The 17,303-nt window shown below is 46.9% G+C and overlaps 1 protein-coding gene across 3 annotated transcripts in view; it reads left to right on the top strand.

Moving 5' to 3' along the window:
• NUSAP1 (nucleolar and spindle associated protein 1) overlaps nucleotides 1-17,303 on the top strand; it is a 25,589-nt gene continuing 8,286 nt past the window's right edge. For 2 of the 3 annotated variants that reach the window (XM_040969312.1, XM_040969314.1), the window contains exons 1-6: nucleotides 1-118; nucleotides 5,378-5,446; nucleotides 8,484-8,621; nucleotides 9,555-9,717; nucleotides 14,048-14,143; nucleotides 16,571-16,680. In XM_040969312.1, coding sequence (XP_040825246.1) covers nucleotides 26-118; nucleotides 5,378-5,446; nucleotides 8,484-8,621; nucleotides 9,555-9,717; nucleotides 14,048-14,143; nucleotides 16,571-16,680 — 669 coding nt within the window. In that variant the 5' untranslated portion in view covers nucleotides 1-25. Of the gene's footprint in view, nucleotides 119-5,377; nucleotides 5,447-8,483; nucleotides 8,622-9,554; nucleotides 9,718-14,047; nucleotides 14,144-14,265; nucleotides 14,351-16,570; nucleotides 16,681-17,303 lie in introns of those variants that run through there. The other variant, XM_040969315.1, reaches the window with a different exon arrangement.

Genomic DNA, 17,303 nt, shown 5'->3' on the forward strand with positions numbered 1-17,303 from the left:
TTTGTCGCTGGGGTTACGGCTGAAGATGACGGTCCCTTCTCCGGAGGAGTTGGACTCCTTCAAGTACAGTGACCTGCAGAATTTAGCCAAGAGTCTGGGGCTCCGGGCTAACCTGAAGGTACGGGGCCGGCGGGTCCGCGGGCGGGCTGGGTGGAGGGATGGAGGAACCGCGGGCGCCCCGCCCCGCGGCCTTGGATTCACTCCGCGGTGGTCACAGAACTCCGAGAAACGGATCCAGACGCGTCGTTTTGCTTTTTGTTGAAAGTATTCTTAATAATGTCTAAAACGCAGGGCAGAATGCCTTCACTTACATCAGCATCGTGATTAGGCAACTGAAGAATAATTGGGTTGACTTCTAGAAAAACTCCTGGTTGTAACGCACAGCGGCTGCAGTGTTTTGATAATCCTTATTAGGGGACTCACTCGGTGCACAGATTTCTGTAACTCGGCCTTTATTCTAGTGTGAAGATTCACTCGCTGATCACTGATGCTCCTCTTATAAACCCGCAAAGGCCTTTCCAGGCTGTAGGACTTTGAGGAAGACGTTTAACCTTGGATATCTTTGCGGAGACCCGGTGGTCAATGAGGTGTTGGACGGAATGTGGGGATTCTATGGAGGCCTGGAGTTGTGTTAATTCGGCATATTGCTCTCAAAATACTAACGTATATTCTCGGGATATATATGGTGAACAGGTTGGTTATTTCCCAGAATGAAGGTCTTCATCGGTTATCACAAGAATTTTTAAAGCGTTAACTCAACAGGCACCCGTTGGGGCTCAGTTACCAATGAGTGTCCGTTTAGCTGGCCTCTCCTCTAGTTGAGGGACAAAGTGCCCCTCTTGGGTTTTTTTCTTTGTTTGTTGTTTGCTGTCTGGCTGGGAGCTTCTGTGTGTGGGGCTGCACTCCTGAATGCCTGGTCCCTTAGTCCATCTTTTCTGTCATTCTGACACTTTGTTTTAGATCCCCTTGTCACTTTTTAACATTTATTTATTTTTTTAAAAGATTTGTTTGTTTATTCATTTATTTATTTGAAAGTCACATTTACAGAAAGAGAGAAAGAAAGATCTTCTGTCCACTGTTTAACTCCCCAAATGACCACAACAGCCAGAGTTGAGCCAATCCAAAGCCAGGAGCCAGGAGCTTCCTCTGGGTTTCCCATACACATGTGCAGGGTCCCATGGCTTTGGGCCGTCCTCTGCTGCTTTCCCAGGCCACAGCAGAGAACTAGATAGGAAGTAGAGCTTGATCAATTCCCAGTGCTGACCATCAGGCTCTTCCTGGCTCCATAAGAGGCACCTGCCCACAGCAAAGCACTCCTGATTCCTCCATGGCCAGCTTCCTAGTCATGCAGGTTCCTGTCAGCCAGGCGCAGGGTTGGATTGCATTCCAGGCTCCTGACTTTAACCTTGCCCAGCTCTAGTTATTGAAGCATTTGGAAAATGAACCTACAGATGGAAAATCCCTTTGTCTTTGTGTAGTCTTTCTCAGTATCTGATCTTTCAAACAACAACAACAACAAAAATAATAATAAAATAAAAGCAAAACTAGAACTCTTAGCCAAAAATACTTGTTGGGCTGGTGTGATAACCTAGCAGCTAAAATCCTTGCCTTGAATGCACCAGGATCCTATATGGACACCAGTTCTAATCCTGGCAGCCCCGCTTCCCATTCAGCTCTGTGCCTGTGGCCTGGAAAGCAGTTGAAGATGGTCCAAAGCCTTGGGAACCTGCACCACGTGGGAGACCTGGAAGAGGCTCACAGCTCCTGGCTTCAGATTAGCTTATCTCCAGCCATTGCAGTCACATGGGGAGTGAACCATGGGGATGACATGGGGATGGAAGATCTTTCTCCCTATCTCTCCTTCTCTCTGTAAATCGACTTTCCAATAAATAAATAAATAAATCTTTTTTTATATTAAAGGTAGATTTACAGAGAAATGGAAAGACAGAGCTTCCATTCACTGATTTAATTCCTAGAGCTGGGCAGGTTAGAAGCCAAGAGCCAAGAGCTTCTTCTGGGTCTCCCATGTGGGTGCAAGGCCTCAAGCACTTGGGCCATCATCTCCTGCTTTCCCAGAAAAGCAGCTGTATTAGGAAGCTGGATCTAAATGGAACAGCTGGGACTCGAACAAGACTCATATGGAATGCCAACACCAAAATAGCAGTTTAACCTGCTACACCAAGGTACCAGCCCCTGGTGGGTTTTTTGTTTTTACTTTTTTCTTTACCTTAATATTTATTTATCTGATGGGACCAGTGTGCTTGCTCAGTAAGATAATGCCCTGCTCTGTGGCTCTGGCATCCCATATGGGTGCTACCTGTTGTAGTCATCTGGGAAGTAAACCATTAGATAAAAATCTTTTCTCTATCTCTCCTTCTCTCTCTGTAAAATCTGCCTTTCAAGTAAATAAATTTATTTGTCTGGAAGGCAGATTTACAGAGAGGAGAGACAGAGGTCTTATATCCATGGGTTTATATACAACAAGCCGAGCAAAGGTAATTCAGAGCCTGAAGCCAGGAATTCCAGACAGTTCTTCCACCTAGGTGGCAGGGGCCCAAATACTCACGGTGCCTCAGCGCCAGCTATTCAGAACATCTTATTTACTTTTTTATTTTTATTTTTAAATAGATTTATTTATTTAGTTTTTATTGGCAAGTGAGATATACAAAGAGGAAGACCTTCTGTCCGATGATTGACTCCGCAACCAGCTGCAAAGGCCAGATCTGAGCTGACCTGAAGCCAGGAGCAATGAACATCTGAGTCTCCCATGTGGGTGCAGGGTCCCAAGGCTTTGGGCCGTTCTTGACTGCTTTCCCGGGCCACAAGCTGGGAGCTGGGAAGTGGGGCTGCAAGGATTAGAACCGGCGCCCTTATGGGATCCCAGAGCATTCAAGGCAAAGACTTTAATCACTACACTAGCATGCCGGGCCCCTATTTTTATTTTGAATTTTGAATTTTTTGGTACAATTCTGTAAAGTCTGGGATTCCCCCCACCAAACTCCCACCCCCGACTGATTTTCCCATATTGTTACAATACAGAACATCTCTTTTAAATGGCATATCTACCAGGCACCAAAATTGGAAATTCAACTGGATCGTTTTCTCTACAATCCAGGATGGAAACTAAATCTTGGCTTGGTACAGAGAGGAATTGCCACTTCAGAAGTGGATTTGGCCACTCAAATAAATAAAAAAGGTCCTGGCACGGTAACCTAGCAACCAGAGTCCTTGCTTTGCACATGCCAGGATCTTATATGGGCGTCGGTTCTAGTTCCAGCAGCCCTGCTTCCCATCCGGCTCCCTGCCTGTGGCCTGGGAAGGCAGTCGAGGACGGCCCAAAGCTTTGGGACCCTGCACCCGCATGGGAGACCCACAGGAGGCTCCTGGCTTCGGACGAGTCAGCTCGGTGAATCAGCAGATAGAAGACCTTTTCCTGTTTCTTCTTTTCTCTGTAAATCTGACTTTCCAACACAAAGATATAGATCTTAAAAAAAAAAAAGAGCCCTATTTGTGAGCCATTTGTTCTATTTAAAGCAACCTATAAAACTAAGTATGTTAATTATTTTAAAAAATTAAGTGGAAAGAATTATAAGACCATCATTTCTCAGTCTTTTGGCTAAGATCAAGTGTAAATATGATGAGACCATGAGAGAGAATCTAAGTTGCCTGGTATGGTAGCCTAGTGGCTAAAATCTTGCTCGGATTGGCTCAACTCCAGTCGTTGCAACCACTTGGGGAGTGAATAAGCAGATAAAGACCTTTTTCTGTTTCTTCTCTGTAAATCTGACTTTCCAATACAAATGAATAAAATCTTTTAAAAAATGAAAAAAATTAGAAATAGGTATAAAAGAAAAAATAACTAGGAAAGGAAAGAAAACTTGAAAGAAATAAAATTTAGGGCCTGGTGGCATGGCCTAGCAGCTAAAGTCCTCGCCTTGAACGCACCCGGATCCCATATGGGCGCCGGTTCTAATCCCAGGCAGCTCCACTTCCCATCCAGCTCCCTGCTTGTGGCCTGGGAAAGCAGTCGAGGACAGTCCAAAGCCTTGGGACCCTGCACCTGTGTAGGATACCGGGGAGAAGTTCCTGGATCCTGGCTTCGGATCGGCATAGCATCGGCCGTTGCACTCACTTGGGGGAGTGAACCATCAGAAGAAAGATCTTCCTCTCTGTCTCTCCTCCTCTCTGTATATCTGACTTTCCAATAAATAAATAAATCTTAAAAAAAAAAAAAAGAAATAAAATTTAGGGGAGAATAAAAGCAAAGACGGAGAGAAATCAAGAGATAGAGGCAAGGAAGGAAAAAGAACTCCCAAATGGAGTTGAGGGACCCTGGCTGCAGGCTGTCCTGCCCTGGTGACTGCAGGCATTCAGGGCCTGAACCAGTGCATGGAAGATCTCTCACTCTCAGCCTCCCTAATGACTGAAAACACAGCAGCACCTGGCGGCTACCCGGCATTGAAAGGGCCAGCTCCGACCCAGCGCTGCACAGCCTAGTGGAAGAGGAAACACAAAAGCCCACCGATAGACTCTTGGCCTCTGAAATCACAGGAAAATACCAGCGGTCAGGTTAGTAGGCTCTCAGGACAGATCGAGATTTCCTGGGGGGAAACAAGTCTTCTGCCCCCAGCAACATGCCAGCATTCCCTGAGACCAACCTTGCACTTTGTAGCCCCCATCTGGGTGCCCTGTTGGCCTATCCGACCACCAAGCCAGAAACCTGGGCACACGATGCTCTCCCTGTTCTTGGACTCTTCCATTCACACTGATTGTACTTCCTTGCGAGGTGTTGAATGTGTCCGTCTTGCCTCTGCGCTGTTCTTGAGCAGGCCACAGTCTTCCCTGATGCTTTAGTGTAGCCTTCCTTTCCCACCTTCATTCACATCGCCCCCTGCCCCAGCTGCAGCCTGTACAGCGTGTAGTGGGTGGGGAGCCTTCTGAGGAATGCACAGCTGCTCACCACTGCCAGCTCTGAGAGGCTGCCCTCTGTCCTGAGGGTACAGTTCCTACTAGAAGAGGCTGGCACTGCCTGGCCAGATCACTTCCCAGCATTGCCTGTCTCACCAGCAGCTCCACTTTGCCAGGCCATCACTGCCTTCCCATGCTATGGTTCTGCACCTGAGTGTATCTGTGTCTCAGTGGCTGGTTGCTGGATCATGACAGCCTGGGTGTCCCTATGTGTGCCCCACACTGTGTGGCACTGCCTCTTTTGTCCTGACTGCTCTGCTCAACTGTGAGATGGCTGAGGGCAAGGAGCAGCTGGGTCTTGGTCTGGGTTCTGGTCCTACAAACCTGGCCAGGCAGCAAGCAACAGAGAATGCTCCAGGTCTTTTCTTGCGTATGGACTTTGGCTCTAACGATAAGGTCTCTTCTACAGGCAGAGAAGCTGCTAAAGACCTTGAAAGCCCACCTTAAACAGGAAGCAGAAAAAGAAAAGGAGACTCAGGTGAGTAATGTTTTTCTTCATTATTTGTTAGCTGACAAACAATCCTGGTTAGTAAACACATTTAGTGATGATTTAAGACCTGCTGTTGATTTACTAAGCTATTATCAGCCACAACGGTTTGTTATGAATGGTGAAACTGCCTTGCAAGCTAGCTGTCTGTGGAATGTTATTAAACGATTGTGACCGTAGTGCTCAATGTCCAGTGTTATGAGAGAGCAAATGAAGGGTGTGGAGGAAGGTTTTGCAGTCAGAAAGGACCCAAGTGAAGTAGCTGCTGCCATTGCTGAGTGACTTGGCAAGCGAAGTGCCCACCTGCTGAAGTGAATGCTGTGGGCCTCAGCAGCAAGGCCCGCCAGCTGACCTGTCCGCCGCCAACCGTACTGGTGGCAGGGATCCCAGGTGGATCGCTGAGAGCGGCACTGGAGGAAGATGCTGAAAGCAGGATGGACTTTGTGCTCCTGAAAGCAGACTTCCTCCTGCTTGTTCTTCAACTCTGGTGACCTCGTTTCTCCTCCTCTGCCTCCCCTGTCAGCTCTGGACAGACCCCAGCCTTGTTCCACCTGCGCAGTGCTTTGCCAGTGTGATAGCCTCTCATTGGAAGCTGCTGATTTGACTCCCAACTCAGTGCTTTTATGTTGTGGGTGTTTGGGAGTCTCCCACGCCAGGAGTCAGCATTTCGGGGGCGGATCTGGCCACCTCCTTCCAGGTCTCTACACCCTCTGCAGTCTTACAGTGTTTCTGTCAGGAAGCTAGGGGAGGCCTCCACCCTCAGGCTAACATGCCATCGTCCTCCCAGGCCTGAGACCTTCTCACGCAGCAGTGCTCCTCACAAGGGCAGCCACTAACTGCCAGACACTTAATGGCCATCTTCAGGTAAATGAGAAGCACCCCTAAAAGAAGAGGAAATAATGTAGAAAACATTTAGAAACCTTTAAGGACAAAAAAGCCTTCCCACAACTCATTGATTCATCAACTTTGTGAATCAAACAGATGAGAGCAGAAATGATTCAGCCAAGGCTACCCGGGGACAGTGTCGTTTGATACTTCAATTGTTTTGCACCTCAATTGTTGAAATGTCATTAAAGTAGTCACAGAGGTTGTTAATAACTTGCATTTAATTTTAACATATTGTTTACTCAATACTATGTCAATTAATTCCATAACGTTATATATTGTTGCTGATGTTATGTTGGGGCTTTTAATTGATCAGGATTTTACTCTGTTGGCTCTACCTTCAGACCAGAGAAGGTCTCCCCAAGAAGCCGTTGAACTTAACTGGACAATAAGATGCTGGACTCTATGCTTGGTATATGCTTGCAATGAAGGAATCTCAACTGAACTTGAACTGTGGTTACACAACAAGGGGGAGGAATCCACCATGGGGGGAGGGTTAGAGGAGGGGTGGGGGGGATCCCAGTACCTATAAAACTGTGTCACATAATACAATGTAATTTAAAAAAAAAAATTCAATGAAAGCACTTACATAGGAAACCAGTGTGCTAAAAATCCATAGCTTTCTGGAATATGATCTTATTCAAAAATAAAGTAACATAAAAATGAAAAAAAAAAAGAGTGGATGGCCAGCAGGGGAGCAGAGGTGACTGCTGCCGTGGGTGGATGCGACCCTCAGCAGTGACTCACCGGCAGATGGCCTGTCACTGGAGGGCAAGCTGTAGCAGTGCAGTTAAAGCTGGAGACGTGACTGGTAGTGTGGATCACAAGCAAACTCGCTGGTAGCCAGTAATGGGGACTAAAAATCCTAGCGGGAGGGGCCCGGCGGCATGGTCTGGCCTAGCAGCTAAAGTCCTCACCTTGAACGCACCCGGATCCCATATGGGCGCCAGTTCTAATCCCGGTAGCTCCACTTCTCATCCAGCTCCCTGCTTGTGGCCTGGGAAAGCAGTCGAGGCAGACCCAAAGCTTTGGGACCCTGCACCCATGTGGGAGACCCAGAAGAAGTTCCTGGATCCTGGCTTCGGATTGGCATAGTATCGGCCGTTGCACTCACTTGGGGGGGGTGAACCATCAGAAGAAAGATCTTCCTCTCTGTCTCTCCTCCTCTCTGTATATCTGACTTTCCAATAAATAAATAAATCTTTAAAAAAAATCCCAGCGGGAATCACAACCTCCCATCACCAAGTCAGCAGATGCACTGTGAGCACACCCACTTCAGCCCAACCTACAGCCCAGGATGTGCGGGGAAGCAGCCACGCCCCTTGTCAGTGTTTTAATAGATTTTGAGCCACCTGAAAAATTTATTTCAAAAATTTAACTCTCCTGTAGAAATAGAGGAAAGCCAAGCCTTTCCTTTACAATGTCCAGATGAAGCAGCATGCTGAAGGTCTTGCTCAGCACTTTTTTTTTGCCCTAGTGCTATTGTTGTTGACTTTGCATTTGAATCTTTGCTGATTTGTAATTGAATTGTTTTTGAATTTCATTCTGGTGTGCTAGCATTACCTATTGAAGAGAAACCCAGCCTTCCTCTTTTAAAGTGAAGTGCCCCTGGCACCCTAGAATGCTTTCTTACTGATGTTCTGATAGCGGACCACACTGACTTCATGTCATGACTTGTTTGTGGTGATCAGGTCTCATTCTCATCTTAATCTTTTATTTTTCCCTTTGAGTGCCTTTGTACTCACTGAGCTTCGGTTTCCCCATCTGTGAGATAGGCTAATATCAGTGCCTACCTCACTGGTGGCATAGATTGAGATAATCCAGCTCAGTAAAGTGGTAATGTTAGCTGTCATTACTTCCAGCTTACAGCATTGTGCTGTGAAAGAACACTGCCCTCCACTGGTAACTGGCTCGTTTCCTTGCACTTGGATAACCGGGAGTGCTTTTCTAGCCTAGTACATGAGCCAAGGATGGTGATTGAGATTGTTTCTTTGCAAATATGCTACTATTATCCTGGCCTATCCTTCAGTGCGAAGAGTTCTAAACATTCCCCATGGCTCCGTTTTCATTCAGTTGAAGAGCTGACACCTGAGCCTTGTACCTCTGTACCTGAGGATGTGGCACGTAAACAATCTCTTTTCAGGCTGAATGCCAGACATCCGCAACCACCCGAGACAAGATCCAGCTTGAAGCTGGGGAGCCAGCAGCCGGGGAGCTGACCAGCCACGTCACCAAAATGAGGGGACGGCGCAAGACTGCCCATAGGAGCCCCGAGGCCCAGGTGAGTGCCAGTGTGCGGCCTCTAGGAGGCTGCCACCTGTGCCCAAACTCTAGTTTTATTCCTTTTTTTTTTTTTTTCCAATTTATTTGAGATAAAGACAGCCTCCCATCTTCTGGTTTGCTTCCCAAATGTCCACTTTGGTCAAGGGTGAGCCAGGCCAAAGCCAGCAGTTGAGAACTCATTCGAGACCTATAGGAAATTGCAAGGACCTGCGTCCTGGTGTCGGCACCCTGCCTCCCAGGTGCACAGAGGCAGGGCGGTAGGATGGAAAGCAGAGCTGGGGTTCGAACCCAGGCCATCCCTAATGACAGTTTAACTAGGATACCAAAGGCCCACCCACAATTTTCTTTTTAACATTTACTTATTTATTTGAAAGGCAGAATTACGAAGAGAAGGAAAGGCAGAGAGAGAAATCTTCCCAAATGGTTGCAGTGGTCAGAGCTGGACTGGTCCAAAACCAGGAACTTCCTCCGGGTTTCCCACGTGGGTGCAGGAGTCCTAGTCCTTGGCCCATCTGCTGCTGCTTTCCCAGGGAAAGCTAGCAGGAAGCTGTTTCAGAAATGCAGCAGTCATGCATAACACAAGTGTCCAGCCACAATGAGGCTGCCATTCACCACCTCTCAGTTTTCTTCTGTCTTATCCTTCAGTCCAAACAGACCTGGTACTAGCTTGGCCCTAACTTCTTGTTTTCCAGCTTGGTCAGTGGACCACCGTCGTTGCTTGCTGTTGGCTTATCATCTCTGAGGGAGCCAATCTTGCCCTGCCTCTGTGCCCTCCAGTGATCCCTGGGGTTACCAGTTCCCAAATACCCATTTTGGGACACTTAAAGTCTTACTCTCCCTTTCTGTCCTTCTCCTCATCCCTGCCCAATTTTTGTAAAGCAGCAGTTACTTCTTATTCATATGATAATGTGTCTTCTTTTTAAATTCCCAGCATGATCATTCAGAGGGAGCAACAAGTGATCCTAGTGAGCACCAGAATGCAGATGAGCCTGAAGCTCAGAGTCTGGGGATTGCCCCGGAAGGGCCCCCTGTGCCCCAGGAGCACAGAGATGAAGATGCAAGCATTCTTTCCTCGGGAGACACCCACGTGAATGGTACGACAGCAGCTCACACGCACACACACACATACATACACTCACATAAAAACACATGCACACATGCCTGGAAATGGACTTCTTTAGGCTCTGGGGCTCCAGGTCCAACCTCAGAGTGCTAGCAGAGCCGTGCTCCTATGGGGCTCCGAGTGGGATCTCAGCCCTTCTCCCTGATCCTGGCGGCAGCTGACACTGGGCCTGCCTCAGTGTGCAGCCTCACCACCAAGTCCCTGCTTCTGTTATCACACAGAGTTGTTCTGGTCTCTGTGACATCACTCACGTGCAGTTTGTATCCAACCCATGACCTCACCCTAACTTGAGGCCTGTAGCAACTCTATTTCTGACCAAGCTCATGTCACCGGCATGGAGGGTAAGACACAGAAGGCCAGAGGTGAGCTCCCAGCAGCACGCTGGAGCATTCCTGCGTCCCATGCTGAGAGTGAATGTTCAGGCCAAGGACAGAAGGCCAGGAGGGTGTCTTCACCAAACATACAGAAAGGAGAGTAAGGCTGGAAGCCAGGAGGTGTGGGTGAGTGGATCCCTATCCAGTGAGGAGAGTCCCTATCAGCCACCTCAACCAGGGCAGTGACAAGGAGCCACAGAGCCTGCCTTCCCAGCTGGCAGCCACTGTCATGGTGAGAAACACCAGATCTTCCTTACCCTCTACATGCCCGAAAAACCTCCTCTCTAAACTCTCTCACCTGAAAATGGGCTTCAGGCACTTCAGAAAGCTCAGTTCCTCCTTGCCTGGCAGGCCATGGTGCTGAGTGCAGCTCTCAGGAGGCCAGCTGCTCCACCATTGCAGCGAACCTTCAAGCGCTGTCACTTGGCATAGCTGGGTGTAGCATCAAACCAGAATATCTACAGCTGTTTACCTTTTTGAACCCTCTATCTGAGGCATTACTTTAACAAAAAAATTTATTTATTTATTTATTTATTTATTTACTTTAATTGCAAAGTCAGATTTACAGAGAGAAGGAAAAATAGAGTGAAAGATCTTCCATCCACTGGTTCACTCCCCAGTGGCCGGAGCTGAGCCGATCCAAAGCCATGAGCCCAAAGCTTCTTCTGGGTCTCCCATGCAGGTACAGGGTCCCAAGGCTTTGGGCTGTTCTGTTTCTTTCCCAGGCCAGAAGAAGGTAGATGGATACGAAGTGGAGCAACTGGGACACAAACCAGTGCTCATATTCGATCTTGACACAAATTGAGGACTTTAGCCACTAGAACCACTAGGATACCATGCTGGGCCCACAACATATTTTTTTAAATGTATTTATTTGAAAGGCAGAGTTACAGATAGAGGGAGAGACAAAGAGATTCCATCCACTGGTTCACTTCCCAAAGGGCTACAACCAATGCTGGGTCCGTCCAAAGCCAGGAGCTTGGACCTGGTCTCTTGTGGTGGGACACAAGCACTTGGACCATCTTCCCCTGCTTTCCCAAGTATATCAAAAAGGAGCTGGACCAGAAATGGAGCAGCCAGGACTCGAATTAGTAACCATATGGGATGCTGGCACTGCAGCTAGTGACCCCATCACAGCACAGTGTATGCAGGAGCATTTTGTAGCAGGGACCCAATTGGATGCAAAGTGGGGCAGCCAGGATACAAATTGGCACCCACATGGGATCCCAGCCTGTGCAAAGTGAGTACTTTAGCCACTAGGCTACCATACTGGGCCCTGCCTTTTTCTTTTTTTAAGATTTTTTTTATTTTTAATGAAATAATTTTTTTCTAATATCGATTTATATTTATTGGAAAGACAGAAAGAGAAAGATCTTTCATCTTTTGGTTCACTCCCCAAGTGGCCGCACCTGCCAAAGCTCAGGCAATCTGAAGCCCGGAATCAGGAGCTTTTTCTAAGTTTCTAACATGAGAGCAGGATCCCAAGGCCGTGGACCACTCTGCTGCTTTCCCAGGTCACAACAGGAGAGTGGATTTCTAGTAGAGCAGCTGGGACATGAACCAACACGCGTATGGAATACCAGATTTGGAGACAGATGATTAAGCCCACTGAGCCATGACGCCAGCCCCCTATCTGTTTTCTTACTCATACATTAGATGGCTTATATAGCATTGCCAGTCTGTACAGAATGTTCTAAAAATGTTGCTGTTTCTCCTAAGTACTTACAGTTAGGAGTCAATAAATATTAAATGTCTTAATATGGTTTACTGATATACACAGACAAAAATTCTTTAAGGTTGCATATAACTTATTTTTTTAAAGCTTTATTTTTTTATTTTTATTTTTATTTTTATTTTTATTTTTATTAGAAAGCCAAATACACAGAGAGGAGGAGAGACAAAAAGGAAGATCTTCCATCCAATGATTCACTCCCCAAATGGCCACAACGCTTGGTGCTGAGCTGATCCGAAGCCAGGAGCCAGGAAGTTCCTCTAGGTCCCTCATGCGGGTGCAGGAGCCCAAGGCCATGGGGCGGGCTGCTGGGATTAGAACCAGCGCCCATATGGCATCCCAGTGCGTTCAAGGCGAGGAATTTAGCCGCTAGGCCACTGTGCCAGGCTATAGCTTATTTTTTATACTTTATTTATTTAAAAGGCCTACTGACAGGTCTTCTATCTACTAGTTCACTCAGTGTCAGGGCATGGCCTACTGAAGCCAGGAGCCAATGCCTGTCTGCATCTCCCGTGTAGGCGGCAGGGACCAAGCACTATGTTCCCTGACATATGAGGAGGTTCAGATGTGAAGCAGCAGGGCCTGCGACACTAGCCTAGTAGCTAAAGTCCTCGTCTTGAACGCACCGTGATCCCCACGTGGGTGCCGGCCTTAATCCCAGCGGGCTCTACTTCCCATCCAGCTCCCTGTTTGTGGCCTGGGGAGGCAGTCGAGGATGACCCAAAGCCTTGGGACCCTGCACCCATGTAGGAGACCCGGAAGAAGTTCCTGGATCCTGGCTTCAGATCAGCATAGCATCGGCTGTTGTGCGCACTTGGGGAGTGAATCATCGGACGGAAGACCTTCCTCTCTGTATATCTGACTTTCCAATTAAAAAAAAAAAACAATAAAATAAAACTTAAAAAAAAAAAGAAAAAAAGTGAAGCAGCAGAGTCTGGAAGTGGCACTCTCAAATGCTGGGCTTGTTACTGCGAGCAGCAGCTTATCCACAACACCAACCTCCTGATTAACTGTTTAGTCTATCCAAAGTATTTGCCTAACCTAGGGTTGGTTGGTTTTTTGTTTTTCTTTTTTTTTTTTTTTTTCCTGGAGAAACATTGCTTGGTTTTGCTTCTAAGACTATTTATGTGGGGCCTGGCATGATAGCAGCGGATCCCATATGGTCGCCGGTTCTAATCCTGGCAGCTTTCCATCCAGCTCCCCTCTTGAGGCCTGGGAAAGCACTCGAGGACTGCCCAAAGCCTTGAGACCCTTCACCTGAATGGGAGACCTGGAAGAGCTTCTGGGTCCTGGCTTCGGATTGGCATAGCACCAGCCGTTGCAGTCACCTGGGGACTGAACCACAGGACGGAAGATCTTCCTCTCTGTCGCTCCTCCTCTCTGTATATCCACCTTTCAAATTAAAAAAAAAAATTTTTTTAAAGACTATTTATTTGAAAGGTAAAATGGCAGAGCAAGAAAAGGAGAGACTAAAAGAGCTCTTTTATCCTGATTCACTCCCCAAATGCACTCAGAAGGCCCCTGGAGAAAGCTAAAGCTAGGAGACTGAAACTCAGGTTGAAAAACTTTAGGTTTGCAGCTGTTGCTCTGTAGAGTAAGTGTGAATACGGACATCAAGGAGGGAAAGCCTGCGTCACAGAGCTGAAGGGACGTCGCAGGGGCTGAGGCAGGGACAGCAGCTCCACACTGCAGGATGTATGCATGAGAAACAGGGTAGCTGCAGTTATTTATATGTCATCACCACACACAGAAGAGTAACTTCACAGAAGAGTAACAGCACACCTTGATGAAAGCAAGGGAAGGACCCAGTGTAGTAGCCTAGAGGTTAAATCCTCTCCTTGCATGCCCAGGATCCCATAGGGGCACTAGTTTGTATCCCAGCTGCTCTACTTCCCATCCAGTTCCCTGCTTGGTTGCTGCGGGTGTGGGAATTGGTTGGTCTTGTTATAGTGATGACAGGTCTGCAGTATAAATTGCAAGCATGTGTTCTTAGGCTTCTGGGATACTTACGTAAAGGATGTAGACAGCATCAATGTTGTAGCTCCTTGGAGCATCCACACCAGGGTTGGAGCAGGGCTGTCCCCATGGGCCACCTCTGCCACCCCGTCAGCAGAGCATGCCCTGTGAAAATGTTCTTGGCACTCAGACATTCCCCACAGAGAAGGTTACCTAGGTTCTTGTGTCTTTGGGTTTAGGGAACGAAGACTCACAGGTGCCTTCTGGAGGAAAGTCTTTCTGCGGAGAGTTTCCCAAACCAGGAAAAACTAAAAGAGCTGCAGTCACTACTCCAAGTAAGTTTTGTACACAGAGAGGAACTCTTGGTTGGCCCACTTGGGACTGCTGCCCGGGGGACAGTGGACCAGGACAGCCAGAGGCTGGGGCTGGCTTTGATCTCTGCTCTCGTGTTTTCTAGTGTGAGAAACTTGAGCAACTTGAATCTTCAGTAGGCCCAGCTGTTCAGTATAACTTGGAAATGCTTATGCTACCTGTTTCAGCGGGTGGGTGTGTATGTTGAGAATGCTGCTGACTGGCACAGTAGATGGCATGTGGCAGAGGAACGCACTGTCGGGAAGCACTGGGCACAGGGTCCGGTTTGTGACGATTTCCTGCTGAATCACAGGGACTCTGGTTTGTAGGGAGGGAGTTCCTGCTTCTCCACCTTGTGTTGTGGGAATACTGCTGGGTACACATCGTGGTGAATGTTGCTTGTTTTTAAAGCTTAATTTACTTTTATTGGAAAGTCAGATATACAGAGAGGAGGAGAAACCTGGAGGAACATCTTCCATCTGATGGTTGACTCCCCAAGTAGCCGCAACGGCTGGAGCTGACCCAATCAGGAGTCAGGAGCCTCTTGGGTCTCCCACGCGGGTACAGGGTCCCAAGGCTTTTGGCCATTCTCAACTGCTTTCCCAGGCCACAAGGAGGGAATGGGAAGCAGGGATGGGAAGCAGGGCCACCGAGATTAGAACTGGTGCCCATATGGGATCCCGGCGCATGCAAGGTGAGGTCATTAACCACTACACTATCGTGCAGGGCCCAATATGATAGATTCTAAAGGTTGATATACTTAAGAATAGCAAAATCAAGGTCAGTCAACCACCACCTTGGCCAATCTATGTTCCTTGAACTATAAAGGGTTCCACAGTTTAAAAAGTTACTTATTTGAAATTCAAGGCTGCAGAAAGAGGGACAGATGGATTAAAAGATCTTCCAGGCCTGTTGCAATGGCCTATTGGCTAACTGCTTTTCCTTGCACGTAATGGGATCTCATGGGTGCTGGATCATGTCCCTGCTGCTCCAGTTCCCTTCCAGCTCCTAGTTTGTTGCCTGGGAAAGCAGTTGAGGACCCTGAACCCCTGTCAGAAACCCAGAAGAAGCTCCTGGCTTCAGATAAAGCTCAGCTCTGTCCATTGTTGCTACTTGGGAAGTGACCGAGCAGGTGGAAGATCTTTGTCTCCCCTATTGTCTGTATATCTGACTTTGCAATTAGGGAGAGAGATTTCTAGGCTCACTCACCAGGTCGTTCGCAAAAGCTGGGGAACTTCAACTATGTCTCACAAATGGATGGTGGGAGCCCAAGTACTTGGGTTACCCTCCAGTGCTTTCCTAGGCCACCAGTCAGGGACGTGGAAGGGAAGGGAAGCAGCCAGGACTCAACTTTTGTGTCTGTGGTATGCTGATGCTGCAAGCAGCATCCTTATTGGCTACACCACAGTGCCTGGTGGTAAAGGGTTTCCATTTCTAATGAATTTAAATAATGAATAAAGAAACTACAAAGGTGACTATAAAGGCTAAAATATTTACTCTCTGATCTGTTATAGAACTTTTTAGACATTAGAAAATATTTTATTTATGATGGTTAAATAAAGACCATTTGACTAATTGGTAAATGTGAAAAAAACATCTCTGGACCAAGACACCACTTAGCAAAATACACATGAGGGGATGCCCTTGACTACTCAAAATTGTTTGTTGTTTTAATTTTTATTGGAAAGGTAGATCAGCCTTTTTCTTTTTTTAAAGATTTATTTATTTTTATTGGAAAGTCAAAGATACAGAGAGGAGAGACAGGAAGATCTTCCATCGGATGATTCACTCCCCAGGGGACACAATGGCCAGAGCTGAGCCGATCTGAAACCAGGCACCCAGAACCTCTTCCAGGTCTCCTGAGTGGGTGCAGGGTCCCATGGCTTTGGGCCGTCCTGGACTGCTTTCCCAGGCTACAAGCAGGGAGCTGGATGGGAAGCAGTGCCACTGGGACACAAACCAACACCTATATGTGATCCTGCAGCGTGCAAGGTGGGGAGTTTAGCTTGGTAGGTCAGTTAGGAAAAAGATCTTCATCTGCTGGTTCACTGCCCAAATGGCTGAAACGGCCAGAGCTGAGCGAATCAGGAGCCAAGAGCTTCTTCCAGGTCTCCCACACAGGTGCAGGGTCCCAAGCACCTGGGCCATCCTGTATTGCTTTCCCAGGCCACAAGCAGTGAGTTAGATGGAAAGTGAACAGCTGGGACATGAACCAGCACCCTATAGGATCCCGGCACTTGCAAAGTGAAGATTTAGCCACTGAGCCATTGTGCTGGGCCAAAAATAGTGTTTTGACATTCAAGTTTCTGCAGAGATGACATTACAGTGAGTCAGCAATGCAAAAAAACGGTGTTAACAGAAAAGGTGAATAAATGGATTTTGTGATTTTCATGTTTTCTGTCACATTTTAGACTTTAAGAAGCTGCATGAGGCTCGTTTTAAGGAGATGGAGTCTATTGATCAGTACATGGAGAGAAAAAAGAAACATTTTCAACAACACAATTCATTGAATGAACTGAAGGTATGTAGAAACAATTTTTCTGTTTTAGATTTTCTTTTTATTCACACACACACAAAAATAAATAAAAATATTTTATTTTTACTTAAAAGATGGGAGTTATAGAGAAAGGAGACAGAATCTTCCACCTAATGGTTCATTCCTTAAATGGCTTCACCAGCTGGAGCTGAACTTATAAGGCCAGGATCTAGAAGGTTCTTCCAGGTCTCCCACGTAGTTGCAGGGAAGCAAGGACTTGAGCCTTCTGCTGTTTTCCCAAGCCCTAAGCAGCAAGTTGAATCAGAAGTGAAGCAGCTGGAACTCAAACTTGTACCCATATTGGATGCCACAGCTGCAGACAGAAGCTCAACCTACTATGCCACAGTGCTGGACCCGAAACAGTTGTTCTTAATGGGTCTAAACATTATGCTGTTTGATGATTTCCACCCTCTATCATTAGAACAACGGGATGGATTTGAATTTAATCTGTTTTTATTTTAAAATTGCTTAACGTTAGTACATTCCTATTAAATTAACAGTAGGTATTAAACATTATAGATACATTTCCAGTTTATCTTGATGATACTAATTTTGTTTTCGTTAATATCTATTTTGTTTTGTCTTTAAAAGCTATTTTTTCACATGCT

This window comes from Ochotona curzoniae, unplaced genomic scaffold (assembly GCF_017591425.1).
Source record: "Ochotona curzoniae isolate NIBS_2020 unplaced genomic scaffold, NIBS_Ocur_1.0 scaffold_4701, whole genome shotgun sequence".
Classification (NCBI taxonomy): domain Eukaryota; kingdom Metazoa; phylum Chordata; class Mammalia; order Lagomorpha; family Ochotonidae; genus Ochotona; species Ochotona curzoniae.